Source organism: Carcharodon carcharias, chromosome 9 (genome assembly GCF_017639515.1).
Source record: "Carcharodon carcharias isolate sCarCar2 chromosome 9, sCarCar2.pri, whole genome shotgun sequence".
NCBI classification, from domain to species: Eukaryota; Metazoa; Chordata; class Chondrichthyes; order Lamniformes; family Lamnidae; genus Carcharodon; species Carcharodon carcharias.
The window spans coordinates 144,754,453-144,772,309 of record NC_054475.1 but is presented as its reverse complement, the minus strand read 5'-3'; the positions used below and the strand labels follow the sequence as shown (position 1 = coordinate 144,772,309).

At 39.6% G+C, this 17,857-nt stretch overlaps 1 protein-coding gene across 2 annotated transcripts in view; it reads right to left on the bottom strand.

Moving 5' to 3' along the window:
- The window catches only part of LOC121281781 (neuronal migration protein doublecortin-like), a 168,773-nt gene extending 151,179 nt beyond the window's left edge, over positions 1-17,594 (bottom strand). For both annotated transcript variants that reach the window (XM_041194764.1, XM_041194765.1), the window contains exons 1-3: positions 17,508-17,594; positions 13,541-13,951; positions 4,220-4,563 (exon numbers count right to left, since the gene is read on the bottom strand). In XM_041194764.1, the coding sequence (XP_041050698.1) occupies positions 4,220-4,563; positions 13,541-13,913 (717 nt within the window). In that variant the 5' untranslated portion in view covers positions 13,914-13,951; positions 17,508-17,594. The remainder of the gene's footprint in view (positions 1-4,219; positions 4,564-13,540; positions 13,952-17,507) is intronic.
- Between the last annotated feature and the right edge of the window lie 263 nt (positions 17,595-17,857).

Sequence of the window (17,857 nt, the reverse complement as noted above, 5' to 3'; positions counted from 1 at the left end):
TCATCCAGAAAATAGCACCTCCAATCCCTTCAGTACTGCAATGAATTGTCACCCTAGATTATTTGTTCCAGTTCAGGGGAGGAGTTTCAATCTACAATCTTTTGACTCAGAGCTTGGGGTGCTACTAATGAGCTAAACTGAATTGGGGATTTCTGCACTATGATGTCTGGCTACACAACATTACAATGCTCATTCATAAATGCTTTTTGGTTCAATTCAATGAGAAAGACCAGTTCCTGGTGCTTCCAAGAACTTATTCAATACATGCTCCATTTGTACTATTTTACCAAAGGCCCCCCACCCTCTATGCTTTAGAGAAACTTCCCCAAACAGCAGCCCCACCTTACCTCCTCCCAACACAATCTCCCCATGGCATGTACACCTCACTGTTCATCCCACACAGGTACTGCATTGGCTATTTACAACAGAAATCCGGGTATTCTGATGAAAATGAGAAGTTAGTTTTTCCACTGAGAAAAACTGCCAGCATTCTATCCATAGCTGAAAATGCTGTCACCTGTTCCTCATTAACATTATAAGCAAAAATGTTTGTATCAGCTGAAGGGTCCTTGACAAAATGGATGATTGCATGAATATTTTTTGTTGCCTTTAAAACATCAAAGAATCATTTAACATGGCACTCTTATACTATATACAGTTCAGGTATATTATGTTCCCTTCTACATGAGACATTAATGCGCCTTTTCCATGTAAGCAGCTATTAATCCTGTAGACATTGCACACAGGATAGTTCTAACTATTAGTTCAGCCCATCCATTAAAGCAGTTACTCTGTTATTGGGGAGACCTCTGAAAGTACTCCTTGCAGTGTTATAAAATCACCACAGAACATTTAACCAAACGGCTCCAATTACAGTAAAGAAAAATTATTGTCTATTACTCTAAATATTAGTATATTAGTGAGCAATTGGGACACCCCACAAGTGTGTGGGAGATGAAGAAAGCTCCAGTTTGCACATGTACCTGCAATCCATCATAGGCAATGTTTTTATATTTAAAGCACCATTTCAGCTCATCACCATTTCCTCCACCCAAATTGTGAGATCATACACCTCTCCGAGATCCGATAACATCAGAGCTGTGACTGTGGAAAGAGCTTGTCCTACAACATTGCTCCATGCAATACATCACGAACGGTGGATGCAAAACACAAACAGACAAAGGCGTGAGCATTTTAATGGTGCACTCAAAATCTCCGGTTTTCTCTTATTAAACTCATCATTCTCAGTAATGATGCATAAATACCCAAAATATGAGATATAACAAATGTACCGACCAACACTCCCAATCAGTCCCTGTCTGCAAACCCGACTCAATGACATCATGGTGCATTTACCATAAAATCCGGTGCATACATTGAACTTCAGAGTGTTTCTGTTTTTAAATACAGAGAATGACTCATACACAAATGCAGAAACAAAATTAATACTGTGAGCATATGTGAATGGTATTACAAGAAACAGGAAGCATATGATATTTTTTCCTATCTCATGTAAAGATTTCTTCCAGCAATAATAGACAGTACCACAAAGCATGTCCTTAATTAACTTACCACTAAACTTTATGCTCCTCAGAACAGCTGAGATCTTTCTAGAAGATATATAAGTGGACTTGCATAATTTCTGCAATTCAGACCACTACTGGAGACTTAGTGGAAAATGAGCAGGGGTGATTAAATTAGGCCTGCAGGTTTGTAATTGTAAGTGAGAAAGTCTGGCAATGATTTTAGAGACCCATCCAATGTGCTCTGTATAACCTCACTACTCTGTTGCTAAACAGAAATTTTATATACTTTAGCAAAAAGACTGATTTGTGTCAAAATGAAAAGCTCTGGTATTGTAATGATAGTGCTGTATCCTCAAATTACATGCTTACAAGTGAGAAATAAGGCATTGTAAAACAGTGACATCTTGCACAACACTTTGAATTCCGCTGATTATCACAGCTGTTTCAGGCATTGCTTATTCTACCTGAATGGTGAGGGCTTCAATTGTTGAATCTACTTTTCATTTTGTAACACTCCTAGATTTGGATGGATGACTTCTTGTGTTGTGGCAGTATTTAATCACAGTCTAAATTGCTATAGCTGTTATAAATTTAGGTACAACATTTGGGCCACCTTTCCCCAATATTTATGCATGTCATTTTGTTAAAGAGTATGAACAGCACTGAAGATGGTAACTTCCTTTAAAAAGTCATTTCAAACAAGGTACCGGAGTTGTAGGAGACCCTCTTCTGATGTTTATGTGCATTTCACAAAAACAGGAAAATCATCTCTCTCAAGTTTCAGTTACAGAATTTCCTTATTCCAAAAGGATCCCTCAATGGTAAAGACATGCAGGCATGGCTATTTTGTAATGTTCCTGCCCAGGTCTGTGTGTTATTTGAAGAGACACCAACGACATGTGGAAGAAAAGGAAGTGGCATACCTGGTTTATACTGAAGAACTTCTCGGTTGTTCTGTTGCTCGTGGTCATTATAGTTATACTATCTGTTTGGTAGGAAATAGCACAGCCAGTCTGGCTACTTAGCCAGTCTTCAAATTCAGGTAGCAATTTTTGATTGGCGCGTAGACACTTGGTATATGTAGCATTGATCTCTCCATGACACTAAGCTCCCCATTTCAGCCATGTCACAATAGGAAGGTGGCCAGTCTCATATAGGGGGAAGGAAAACTCAGCTGAGCCATCCCTGGGCTGTTTCTACGTACCCAATAATGAAGTCAGAACAGTAAAGGCCTGAGAGCAGGTCCTCAACCAAAACTGATACACAGCCGGGTGAGAAATATGAAGAACGTTTATCTTCAAATTGATGAGCAAACAAAAAAAATGTAAGGTCAGCAATATATAATAAGCAACTCCACTATGAAACCCATTGTCCCTTCTTATTGTACTCGTTATCTTGAAATAGCCTCAAGTGCTGGCAATTATACCACACATCCCAATATAAACTTTGAATGTAGAGTCAAGGACAAAGCTGAATGAGTTCCACTCACTGCGATTCTATATTCGGGAGTGTGGTAATGAATAGTATATCTTGGTAACGTCAGTTAGCAGTGTTTATCTGATATAAAGTGGAAACAGTTACTCATGTCTGTTTGGATGTCTGCAGTTTAATCACAACTGTTAACTTAAATTATCCCCATACATATGTGACCAATAGTTGAGAGGCTTGCAAATTGTGTACATGCAATAATCCATCAGAGGGGGATTGCACCATCACCAGATCTTACAGTCTCCTGGTGATTAATACACACAGAGACCGGAAGCAGTGTATCACCCATGTTTTTAGATGCAGCTGATGCAAGGTTTGGAGAAATGTGAGAGAAACTGAAACAAGGCACAAGACTTCATAGACACATTAAATAAAAAGTTTTAAAATTAAAAGTAAGACTAAGAACATGCATCAATTCATGCATCAAAATTGAGTAGTCATCAGGGGCTGTCCTCACCTGTAGCATTATCTTCTCCATTGGTGGTCAATTTCTTTGCAATCATATGCTTGTTGTATCTGGTCATTCCTGTGAACAGTCCTGCAGATTCTCAAGTGCTATATATTTTGTGGAGTTAATCAACAGCCTCTTTGCCCCAATAGACACTGTCACTTGTTTCACAGCATCCCAACTGATTTTTCGTATGTAAAATGATGCATAATTTGACTATCTGCCCCACCTTGGACCTTTAAGAAACTAATAGACAGAGTCATGCATTCATATAACTCCTCACTATTTCAAACTTTTGAGGTTCCCATATGATTATTCATAAAGATACCTTCAAGAGTTTCACTGCACATTCCCATGTAATCAATTGATGTTAGTAACCATAATGTTATTTCAAATAAATGGAGTTCTTGGCTCAGATACTACATTATTTCCCATGCACAAAGTTAGATAACTTTATCCAAGAGGATTTTAAAGGTGTTCACTCATTCACTGATCTGTAGGAAGAGGCTTTCATAACATCCTGATTTATATGACTAGTGCTACAAGACTTTCAAAAACATAAGTGGTCTGTTACAATAACAAAAACATACCTATATATGTTCTGAGTGGAAAAGTGAGAATAAGGCAGTCAATTGAATGAAGGGCAGCTTTCATCCACCAATTGACCAGCCTATTTCAGTTCTCCAGTACAGCACACATAACAGGCTTTATAGCTCACCTCGTACTGGTTGATTGCTCACGGAACAGCGAGACTCACCTGCTTGCCATCCAAGGTGTACAGCTTCTTCACTACCCCAGTCTCCAGCTTGATGGCCTCAGTGATGTCAGTAAGGACTTGCTCAAAGGAGTGTGCTGTTTTCTTGTTGAGCAGAACTCTCACTGCTTTCCGTGGCTTGACTCCACTCCGTATAACAGTCACTAGTTTAGGGCGAACAAAGTCCTTAGTTTCTTTGACCTCAGTCATGTGCTTGGCACTGGCAAGGGACTGTGGCACTTTCTGGGTACCAGAAGCTTTGACATTCACAGACCAATTGGGATTTACATTCTTGGTGTAATCCACCTTTTTGAAGATGTCATGTGATGAGCAAACATAGCTCTCCCCTAAACAGAAAGAAAAGTGCATTGTCAAATTTGCTACTGAAATAAACCTAGAAAAAATGTTCTAAATTGTTGGTTTTAGCTTAACACTTGATATGACCAGGTCTGGATTAATGAAGGCCTAATAATCAGTATGGCTACATAAAAATGGTTATTGAAGCTTGCAACACACACTGAATCATGTCACAGGCCACTTTGCACAATTGGTCAAAAGAACACAGCATACAAATACCCTAAATTTGCATTTCTAGTTTTGCTGAAAAAAGAGACCTTTTAAAGCTTTTCATCTTGCACTCATCAGGACAGATTCACAAGAACATCAAATCTCCAAGGGAACAACAATTTATACTGTATGAGAAAAGCATGCTTATTGGTTGGCAAGCAGACTCTGATTGGTAGAGGTGGAGAGTGCACCAGGGAACAGTTGACCCCAAGCTTTTGTTTAGTCGAAAAAGGCACAATGCCTGGACGTGATTTTTCTGGTTGCAAAGAACAGGGCATATCATGCAGAAGTGAGCCACATTGCAAATCTGACTTGTAATCTGAAAGTGATTGTTAGCGTAATTCTTAGGAAAATCAGGATTGTTTAGTGAGTTTTGCCCAATTGCAGAATCACATCTAATGTTGGACACTATGCCTGAATTTTTACCTGTGAGTTGGTTGTGCGGGGTAGGCAGAATTCCTGGGTCCGTGAACCTGACTTTTAAAAAGGGCTGCACGAATGTCAGATTTTCAGTCCGGAAGGAGCAGGCTAGATTAGAAGTCGGGATGGGAAACCTCGGGAGTAGTGAGGAGGATGCTGGGTGTGGGGATAGGCTGGTTGGAAGGTTTGCCTTGGGGCTCCAGCACTATGTCCAAAATGTTTTAATATACAATAAAACATGAAACATCCCTCCAGCTCTCAACCCTTACCCCACACAATCCCCATGCCCAATACATGTCAACTCATGCCACTTCATGCCTGTGCCCACCCCCCATAACCTTTCATACCCTCCATGCTAACCTATGCCCCTATACTGACCTCCATGCCCCCTCATGGCCTCCAACTCATGCCCCTGTATACACTGCCCTGTCCCCTTATACCCTCCAAGCCAACCTATGCCTCTGTACCTAGTCTCCTTGCCCCTTCATACCTTCCATGTCAGCCTATGTCCCTGTTCCCATCCCATGACCCTTTATGGCCCCTATGGCACTGAGTGCCAACTCATGCCAACCCATCCCTCCCCCATCCACCACCCTTTATCCTTATATCTAACATGCCAACTTACCCAGTAGCCACCATGGGAAGACCTCAAGACTCATGCAGAAATTAGATAAAGGAAAGTTCTATCAAGTTCTAAGTATCTTTTGCAGATTTCACTATGTTGAAATAAACACTCTCATTCATAAAAATGCAGTTATTACATTTACGTTCCCTGAGTCCCTTATAACAACAAGCATTGGAATTCATAGCCCCACTTCAAGGGATCTATAACCATTTATAGCCGTCAATCAAACTGTGAAATGGTAAGTACCTTTCTGCCATAGTGGATGGTTGTGAAATCAGTCATGCAGCAGTAATTCAGCAATAGCAGCCCCCAGATTTAATGTCAACAGACAGTGAAATAGCAAGCAATGATTTTTTTAAACATCCCAGATACTTTTTTCAAAGGTTTAAAGGGCAGGGTTTTTAAATGCCTTGACAGCTTGCTCCCCTTTGACAAATGCTTTTAACAGGTCCTCTTGACAGTTGCTTTTGACAGTTTTGATAGTTGATTTTGACACGGCTATTGACAGTTCCAATGAGTTTGACAGTTAACGAGTTTATTCACTTTTATGCACACTTATGCCTACTTTTAACAATTCTAAAAGGGCTCCTTATCTCGCTCAGAGGGCACCTGGCCTTCCCCAAAGGGCACCTTAGCTCCCACAAAAGGCACCTCACCTCCCCCAAAGATGTCTGGGGACTATATCCAAAGGGGTACCTTGCCTCTCCAAATGAATCCATAAAGTTGGCAACTGCCCTTAGCAGATCTACTCTCACACTTCGGGTTTCACACTCCTGGGCTACCAAACTTGACTTGAGTGGAGGCAGCTGATTTAAATGGCCATCTGCCTCCCTGAAATGTGCAAGCATTAAACGCGAAGCACCATCGCTGCCCAGTGAAAATGGAAAGTGCCATGCTCAGGGGCAGGACTTGCAATTTTTGGGCACTTCTGCCATTTTTGTCACTACAGAGAGGCTCCCTGTAGTGGAGAAAATCTAAGCCTACGTTCTGGGTTTTGCAAGCACGGATTGGTTAAGGAAAGTTAGTACTCTGCCTGTTGTGAACAGTCGAAGGGACGTGCCGTTAGATAAGATCCACCAGGCATTAGGACATACAGCCCAAAACCAGGCATCACATCAGCACTGAAATTCATCGCCAATCAGAATTTACTTTTATGTAACTCAGGATTCATTTGGTCAGGTTCTTTGCAACACATGTGGATGGAAATGTTAAATAAAACCATAAAATGCTGATATACTCAGCAAGTCTAGCAGCATCTGTGGAGAGAAAAACACAGAGTTCAGGTCCTTGATGCTGTCAGACCTGCTGAGAATTTTCAGCATTTTCTGGTTTTATTTAACATTTCCAGCATCTGCAATATTTTTCTTATTGGATGGAAATGTTGCCTTGCACTGTCAATTTTCTCAAACAACATGGTTTGGCAGGTCACCTGTAGTGTGGGAGAAACCATCCACAAAATCCAACCAGCAACATGTTTATGAAATCTGTGTATACTGACTAGGGCTGAAAATTCCAAATACAAATGGATTTACTTTTCAGTGGTGTAGAGATTATTAAAGCATCTCGCTATTTTACCAGTGACCTCAGTGCGCATATCTCTGTGTCAGATACTTAATTGCTTCCTGTTTTGCTTCTGATCCCAGTTGGGACTTTGAAGAAAGCCTTATGTAACCCCATACTTAACAGCTGAATTCTGAACTGAAATATCATTTGTGCCCATTTTCAATTAACTAACATTTAGAACTATATTGTGCCTTTGGGGCAGACCTACTTAATATACTGCATTAGAACATAAGAACATAAGAGATAGAAGCAGGAGTAGACTATCTGGTCCACCCAGTCTGCTCCGCCATTCGTAACTTTGGGCAACTTCTTGCCAAAACGAAAACTTTTTTGTCTAGATTAGTTTGTTTGCCTAACCAGCAATGAAGTGGCCATGTAATAAGTTGCAATTCCTCAGTCTTGATTTGAAATATAACTCATTACCCGCTTTGACTGGTGTCACAACGATGTGACTTGTGCATTGGTGGTATTAATCTTTAATTTCATCGACATATATTGAACTGTTCAAAAAGGACTTTTTTAAAAAGCAAGCAAAGACAAATGGCTGCCACAAGTCACCTGCTGTTGCCAAGAACTACTTCAAAAAGTTTACTGAAACTGTACTGGAGCTCACATTTGCATTTCTATAAGGCTACCTCTCAAGCAGACACAGAAAGTCTACCAGGACAATATCTATATGGGAAGATCTTTTTCCTATCTCATCAAGGTGGATAAGAAACATTCAGAAGCTAATGGCCATGGGACAATAGCAACAGTTTGTTCAGACCTTCTTGAATCATTATGGGGAGAGAGGTCATGTGACTAGAATAACCAATGTTGAAATTTATTTTAATACAGCATGCAAGCTGCTAAAACAGGAGTCTGGAAGAACGTGTTATTGAGGCAGTAATACTCTCCCATGCCCTTTCTCTCCCAAGTTAATACCCAATCTCTGTTACAGTTAATAAAATCCAGCACAGAGATAGTGAATTGTCATCGCTAGGCACCTCAGGTGCAAAATCATCAACCTCTAGAAAAGATGGGCTATATTTTTTAAATAAATTGTCTCTGACGATTGCAGTTTTACATGGGCTTTAACTCCTGGAATTTCAAGATCATCATGGAGGAAAATCTGCCATGGCCACAGAAACCTGCAAAGGACTTATAACAGTGAACTCTTGTTTTTTTTTTTATCTTTTAGCAAAAAGAGCAACATCCTATTGTATGGCTTGTAATTCTGCATGCTTGCGTGTGTGTATATGTGTGTGTATAAGAGTATCTCATGAAGGTCGAGCATGAATTTACCTTTTTAAATGTTTTTATGTTTACCTGAGTTGATTTTTAATTTATTTTTGTTTTAAGACCTTCATCCTTATAAATTCACAAAAACCCTGTTAAGGTCAGACTTGGAGTGGTATCATAAGGGAGTCATTTTTACCCTCCTCACGTGGCCGTAACATTGGCCATTGAGAAAAAGTGGCAAATAGAGAAAAACATTGCACATCCTTATTGGGCTGCTGGAAAGTCAGAGAAGGTAACATCAGAAATCCACAGTGGCTGATCCCTCCAAAGACATGCTTATGCTATTCTATATACCCTGGGATTGTTGTTTATTTTATCCCTTCCAAACTAGTCCTACTTTAAAGTTCCATGGGGACCAGCCACTGTCTAGTGTCACAGCCAAATGTTCCAGGTAACGAGTGTCCAAGGATCATTAGAAGATATCACAGCCCAATCCAATTGTGTCCTTATCCTATGCAACTTCCAGTCATTAACAGGCAGTAACCATAACTAGGAATTCCAGCTGTATGTTTCCTCTTCCTTGCCCTAGAATTACTGAGGCCAACTGAAGGAACTTTATCATCACTCTAGCTGAGATCAACTAATACAGAACACCAGGGCTGATTCTGGGATTTTCCTGGTCTACATAGTTTAGTTCTACACTGGTAGTGCACATTATGCACTGAGTCATCAGGGAACTGTGGAGAAATGCTTATTGTAAACTGATGGATTCATAATAGTGCAATCCCACTGTATTAGGCATGGAGTGAGTCCCATTTTTCCAATAGCAAAAGAGAACCTCTGAAAAGAGCAATAGAAAAGATAGTTTGCGTTGCTAACTCTGTCCATCCTAAGTTATCAGCCATAAAAACTTTAATGGCTCAAGCAATGGCAGCAGTAATAGAGACCAGAAACTTTGATGGCCTATTTCTCCTGGCTGAGGTAAAGTTGACATGAGTGGCTAGGCACGGGAAGAAAACAGAAAATGCTAGCTTGGGGGAGGGGTGGTGCAGCGGTGAGTAAAAAGAGAAACAATTCAAGCTGTTATTTAAAAAACACATACGCACATTTTGAAATAGTAATGCCTGTAAAGCGATTCTATTGCTGACCAAACGACCATAGGGACATATCAATTACTCATTTAATCCTTTGACTCTTCCAATGTGTCTACTGAAAAACCTCTTCAGAGTGCAGAATGATCTACTGCCTATATGTTCCACTTTGAAGTTTATTCTCATTTGTTACTTGACCAATTCCATTTTTAAATAGGGTGGCTAGATCTTGCCAGAATCTGTCAGTTTCATGTGTTTTTTATTAGTATTTTACAAACATGAGAACAGCAAAGACCAAATCTGGATTCAGGAAATATAGGAGGCAACAACTAAAATAGCTGATGCCAGCAAAAAGGGCTGCAAAAAATTTAAATTACCCGGTGTTTGATACTCTTGCATTCTTGAATGAAACACACTACATAGCTTTCATATGTTAGCTGTTAGACCTCCATGGTTACTGGCACACAATGACATTCACAGTTACCCTACGAAGTCTTTATTTCAGTTCTACCCACCCCCCCCTCAAAAGATGCCAACTCATCTGGGGTACAGTTGTTGGTAAAGGTGTTGCCTGGTCTCTAGTTTCTTACTTAAGTGGTTATTCTCCATGTTTGAATTAGGACAGTTAGTGGTGACAGAATACTCAATCATAGGAATTGTTAGTCATAGGGTAGCCAAGTTCAACTCTGCCCTCAGTCAACATCCAGAAATATGTGCACACATTTCACTATAGGTTAACAGTCAGAGCCAAGGAATGGGAACCCTGACTAATCTTTCTCACTTTTCTAGGCCACAGGCGCTGTGACCAATTATGTTGCCACTACTGCCACACCAGCTGAGCCCAGCTAATTCAGCCCAGTGGAGGGATCAAATCTGCTGGTCTGTAAACCTCAAATCCAACCGGCCGGCGCAAGTATCCACTAACCAATTAGGGGAGCAGAACCAGAGGTATTTTAAATTGACTGCCTTAAGTACTGTATTTATTTTCTAGCCTTCACTGATGGCTAAGTGTAATCTTGTTAACTGCTGCGTGAAATGTGAATAATCATCAATCTTGTTTAGCAATGGCAAACTAATATAAAAATTCTCTGCTAGCAAGGAAAGTTCCCTAATGAAAAGGCAGTCCTTTTCAGACTCTTGAGCCCAGGCACTCATAGCTTCCAGGATTAAATGCAGAACAAAGCCTATAAGATTAATCATGTCTCCAAAGAAAATAAATTCATAATGAGATAATTAACAAAGTGGTTAGCTGTCGCATAAATAAGCAAATGCAGAATGAAGGCCAAACAAGTTAATGCAGAATGTAGGCCAAACAGCTTTACACAGATGCTATTAAATAGTCGCTTACAAAGCTATCAGCTCTACCCACATTCTGCTCTCAATTTTATTCTAAATAGGATGAATAGAAATAGATAGGGCGGTTCACTAATTTTCCATAATTTCTCTCCTTTTGGTTACAATTCAGTCAGGAACACCTGCCCAATCACTATATTCTACTTTCCTCATGCTAGAGGTGCACTTATAGGCTGTCTTGATGAGGGAATAGACGCTTTGTGAGGGAGCTCATATTTATTTTTTCATGGTGATAGTGATTTCTGTGCATGTATAAAATATCTTACTGTATTGCACAATGATCCTAACCTGCTAACTTGAAATTAATGTAGAATGAGCTATTCACATAGACCCAATTAACACTACTTACACTGTTGTGTAGGGAAATTCATATCCTGTTTACTTTATCTTATCTTTTTCTTATCTATGAGAAACTAGCATACACATATTTCCAATAAAAAAATGGTACCAAAGTATTAGATATTTTCAAAGACTGGATAATAAGTGGTATTTGGGTTCAGGCCAATACTCCCTACAGAGCATGCCAAATGTAATAACATTTCTAACATGATGGCATGTATAGGTCACATTGCTTTTCACTGTCTGTATCTCTGCATGGACTGTAATTTTTGATGACCAAGCCTTTGTTGTGAACTTCAGTCAATTGTCAAGTGAAGCCAAAGTTAACGCCAAACAGCACTCAAATCAATAAGATAATTTTATGAATTTGAGAGTACCAATAACCTGCACATCTTAATCGAGGAGTTATTCACTCACATGACTTGATTTGATAGAGAGATTACTTGGTGAATCCTGAGGTGCCAGATACTGTCTGATCAGTTAGTCAGTCAGCGTTAATGTCGCTACTTGTATTGCTAGTGATCAATTCACTTCTGTTCACTTTTTGTTTGCTCCCTCGCTTGCACACAACCATGAAGACACAAAACACAGTTAAACAAGCAAGGTATTGTTACACTGCAAGATTGATTCAGGAGTTCCAAATCAAATAAGGCTGAAAGAGTGGCTTTATTGTCCAATGGCAAGAGCAAATTCAAAAAGGTTATGGCCACTCTCTAGGCTGATCCCACTGAGAGTACGAAGTGATTACTTCCCAGTCTTTAGTCATAATGAAGAAGCTCATCTATGACACAATTACTCAGTAAAATTTATTTGTCTCCCTCCAGCAAAAATTGCTACACCCAGGAAACCCTTCATTGTAACTTGAACTATTAAATCATAGAGTTTTAACAAACTAATTTTAGCCAGAAGAGCTATTAATATTTTTGCTAACACAGTTCCTTATGGTGTGGAATGTGTTGGGCACAGTTGTATGTTGAATGGAATTATTACACAGCTGCTGCTGGTGTGCAGTGCCAGTTTAGCCACCCAAACAAGTAAATGATGCAATGCTGGGGTCACACCCTGCTGATAGCAGGATTCTATTCCCAATGTATCAGACAAGAGGCAGCCAAGGAAGTCATCCTCACAACTGCAGATCAACTCTGGCCCTGTTGATAATGGAAACAGAAAGCAAATGTGAGAAACTGGCTGACAGGTTACTTTTAACACTGACTGTCTCTCTTTTAAACACTTTACCCTTTCTCAACATGTCAAGGATTGCTCTTTAGAATCCCTAACAATAGCAATTTGAAATAAAATGCACAATCCCACCCCAATGCTACATGGGAAGAAACGCAAATTTGAAAATCTTTCCTGGGCCCAACATTTTAGGAATGAATTATACAATTCAACCAGATGACTTATTTTTCCTGCTATCTTATTCAAATGTGATTCACTAAGGAGATTGGATCATTGCGGTGACCTTGGAACTTGCTCCTTACAATTTCTGTGAAATTGGTAATGCAGCTACCAAGGTTGAAATTATGTTATTAAAATAAATGGTATAGGATTACCCAGCCAGTGAATAATATGGATAAATGCATAATAATAAAGATAATAATACATTATAATCCCTGTACAGAAAGCTGAACTTGCTAATCAAAGTCCATCATATATAGATACTTAGGTAACAATGTCACTAATCAATACAAAAGTGGGAATTTGTAGCAAACAGAAATCTGCAACCCAATAGCATTTTTGGTACTTTATTAGGAATTTCAGCATTGGTGCAAAGAAAGCATAAGTGTAGGGATAGGAATGGTTTTAACGCTAAGATTGAGAAGAATAGTCAAAATTCCAGCTATTACCATGAAGCTTTATAACATTACAACTCAACCAAGCTATGAAAATCCTCCCTTTTAAATTCAAGCTGGTCAGGCAGCTAGATTTTGTGCTTAAATTATGCAAAGTTGAACAAAATTAGATCATATGACTAGATCTCAAAGCACCTCTCATAGATTGCATTGTTACACTGGTATAAAATGCTTATGCGTAAGCAAACATCAGTTATCCGGCAATATTCACCTTAAGTAGCCAAAGAGAACAACATTGAAAAATGCAAGGGGAGATGAGCTCTGCTCTTACACTAAGGTGGCTGGTACTAACCTTCTTCCAGTTCATCAAGGCTGGTAATCTTCCCAATCCCATCAATGGAAAAGATAATGCGAACTCCCTGTGGCAGGTTCACATTGTCAGACAGGGTTCGGGTCAGGTCTGCCAGTAGAGCGTCAAAGGAACGGAAGCGATCAGCAGATATTGCATACACAATGCCCTTGAAGTACCGATCTCCATTGCGGTAGAAGCGGACCTTCTTGGCTTTCTTCTCAGTGGTAAGGGCCTGCAAGGTTCGGGTGCGGTAGAAACTGCAATGAGCACTGTGCGTGGGGCTGGGTAAACCATTCATCCTTGAACCCTTTGAGTAACGTGTCTTGTCCCTTTCGTCAAAATGGCCAAAATCCAGCTCTTTATCTTGGAACATACTTCGGTTAATTGGTCAGAATTGAAGGTCAAACAAACCTGCAACAGACATAAGGCTCAAGCTCACACACAGCAAGAGTTTGTGAAAATCTAGAAAATCCTTGGTCTCTAAATGGCCTAATGCACAAAACACTTCTCCAATAGCTGGTTCATAATTCTGATTTCGGTGGACGTTTTTCATTCACTGGGAAAATGCATTAAAGTTGGGGAGGGATCACTGGCACCATCTTTATCCCCACACTATATATGTTCTTTCCATAGAAAAAGGTTTGGCAATCTTACTCAAAGACCACAGGAGACTTGTGTTAGAAATGGAAATATTACACTGGAGCAATAGATTTCTAATGAGCCACATTGTTAGGATACAGTAGAGGGAGCTTTGCTCTGCATTGCATTGCATTTAGCTGTGCTATACCCAGTACTCAATTCCTGATTGGAGAAGGCTTTCCATTCTCCAGAACTGTACTAACTGAACAAAAATAAAGTTCACAAAAAAAAGCATTTGAGAACTTCTCTTTTAGTTAATCTTCTATATCAGCCTATATTTAATAACGTTCTAAAGGCCCTTTAATTTTATGAAATGTTTTAATTAAAATAAAGTTCTCTTTTGTTTTCGCCTGTGCAAGATCATTTAGTGATGAGGTCATTCATTGATTCAACCATTAATGGCTGACCTTAGATTAAATAGGAAAATTCTGTTGAAACATGTTTTTAATATATAGAAGAAATCAGAAAATTGAATTTATGGTGGGACTGGATCTTTTGAGTGTGGTGACTCCATTTTCAGACACCAAGGAAACTAAACAACCCATAATTAGTCAGTAAACAGACCACAAGCACATTAATCACATCCCCTCCAATGTTATCCACCATAAAACTCCCAAAACAATGCACCTACACCACTGAAATAGCTAGACAGAAATCAGTAGATGGAATTCTTTAAATACACATATCATTAATAAACTGAACAGGTAGAAATCAGTTATCATTTAATCCAGGATACACATTCACGATCCCTAGTGTTTACCCCTGCCCTGCACTCTCCGTTAAGAGCTTTTTTTCCTCATGAGAATAATTTGCCCTCATGTGAATGGCATTTCATGAAATTGGAACATTACAGCAATCCTCTTTGAAAATGAATGGACTTTCATTTATCATATAGTCCCAAGGGCATACTGTACATTTCAACACACTATACGATCAATTACCTTTGAAGTCCAGTCACTATTGTTATGTAGGCAAACATAGCAGCCAATTTGAATGGTCCCACAAACTGCAGCTGATATGAATGACCATTAATCTGCCTATTGTAATGATGGTTGAGAGACGAACATTAACCAGGTCACCAGGAGAAATCCCTTACTTTACATCCACCTGAACAGACCAACACAACTCGACAGAGTCTTAGTGGCACTTCATCCAACAATATTGAATCCCCTGTGCATTGAAAGGAAGGGTCACCCTAGTTTATCCGCTCAGCTCCTGAAGTCACTCAGAGATGAGAGTGCTAATACTGAGCCAAGCTGATGCTTAAAGATACATTTGGAAAACAAAGAACTGATGAGTCAATCTAATAATCTGATAGTCAATGCACTAGACTTACCTACAGGGTATATAGCTTTAGTGTAATATCGTGATGAAAATAGTCCTGGCCTCTTCTGGATTCATCCAACTCCTAAATGCACTATGTTCCTTTAACCAACTTCCATTTAACAGAGCCATACATACAGTATTGAACACACTGGACTTTGACTGGGATTGGAAATCGGTATTGAATACATGTAGATGTCATCTGAAATTCCCCTCAAATTTTTTCCCCTGTCCTAAAGGGATAGATTGATACATGGGTTGTACTGGTACCTCATCTAAGTGGTCAACCTTCATCTGTGCCTAGAGAATGGGCATGCAAATACATTAATGGGATGGCATAAAAAACCTGTTCCTCCACTCACCCAATTTACACTTTCCAACTGACATTAGAGTGAGGACCCTGGTTGATGTTTCTCCCTCTCTAGGTTGGGAACATTGATGTTAATTGGTGCTATGCTAAAATATTTTTAAAATACAGATCAGAGATTGAATGGGGACCTTCTTGGTTTGGGTGGCTCACATCCATTCTTGGCTAAGTTTTCAGTAGATTAAAACCCAAGTTGTTAATAATCCTTCAGACAATGAAAATTGACCAGTACCATTATCAATGAATTGCTAATATAGCCCACAGTCAATGATTCGAAAAAACTACTAAACCTCTTAAAATATGGTCAGAACAACTACATGATTTTAATGTAAACTTTCTACTTCCAAAGGCATGCTTTCATGTGGGAATGACTTCAGGATCAATTCATGTTCATGGGTAGAAAATATTTTCTTTGTGACACCTGACCGGGCCAAGAAATGAGTCCTATCCCGCTCCAGGATCACTAAAATTACGAACACACAATCTGGTAATAGCGGTTCGTTCAGGTTTGCCTTAGGCTAGCTGTTGTGAGAAGCGGCAATGTCACGTTGGTGCAGTAGAGGTGCTGTTTCGAGATTGAAAATGGAGGGGACTTGGTAGGGCAGTGTAGAAATGCTGACCTGTGCTAAACCAGACCCAGGGACTGATTGTGGGTGACATTGCCTAAGGGAGGTAGCACAAAGTACCAAACTGACACCCTCCACTAAAAAAAAATGCAAAATGTGGTCATTCTCGCTCCAACCCTGCAAACCAGCAAGTGATCCTCAAAAGTGGCCCAACACTTGGAACACAATTCTTTTTAAAAAAAAAATCGCGAAAGCCATCCTTTTGTTCGTGTAATCGCAGTCACAATTAGAAAGCAGTAACACCAGCAGCAATTTATCCTGACCCCGTGCATTAAGGTAACAATTCCTGGGGAGGGGCTTCTCCCTGCTATGTACTGTGAATCTGATATAACGGTTTACCAATAAAATGTATTATTCACGAACGGCTCTGAAAAGAAAAGGTAAGTAAACACACCGTGTGGAAGGCTCATATTAAACACTTGTTAAAAAAGGAGCGATAAATGAATCAGTAAAAAGCCGCCTGAACAGTTACTGTCAAAGGCATCTTAACAAAGGGAATGCATTACTGCGATTTACTAAACATCGCATAGTTACAGAAAAAATATGCAACGCTCATTGAAAGATCTGTACGTTTAGACACACTTTCATATTCAATGGTATTAATAAAGTGCAGCGGTTTACTTGAAGGGAAGGTACGTACTATTGTCTATTAACGCCAGTCTGCAATATGTATTTACAATTGATTGAATGGGAAATGTTAATTCTTATCAGATAATCCAATAAAATTCTATGGAATGGCTATTTAGAAGGTGAGAAAATACCGGGCATCTGGGAATGAACACGAACTGTACAATAGAATTTGAGAAATCTTATCGTCTCCATATATCAATTGCAGAGACACTGAATAAATCATTTCTCAATTCACATCGAGTCAATACCTTACTGCAGAATGTCAACCCCAAGCTCGATAAAAGTGCTACAACAATAGTGCATATATATCTATATAGAGATAGGTATAGATTGCGATTTTTTTTCCCCTCCGTTTTTTTACTTAAGCAAAGGAGCAACTCACCAAATTATGTGCTGTGTGGACAGGGTGTGGATGCAGAGAGAAAGAGACAATCCAAGTCTGCTTTTGTTGTCTGCGCTCGGGCTAGCCAGACCCACCACTGTGGAAATGTTGGATTCGTCGGGTCCTAGTGCGAGTCAAGTTTGTCATCCACTGAAACAACCCGAGTGTAGCAAGGGATCCTTGTTTCGTGGACCAGCGCCACGCATGGGTCGAATAAAATGGTTTTTTTTTAAAACACAAAACTGTGCACAAAATAGACGTAATTCTACCAGTTAGTACATTGAGTTAATTGTTGTATCGTAATATTGTATAATTAAACCGAAGGAGACAGTTGGTGGACGATATTTCTT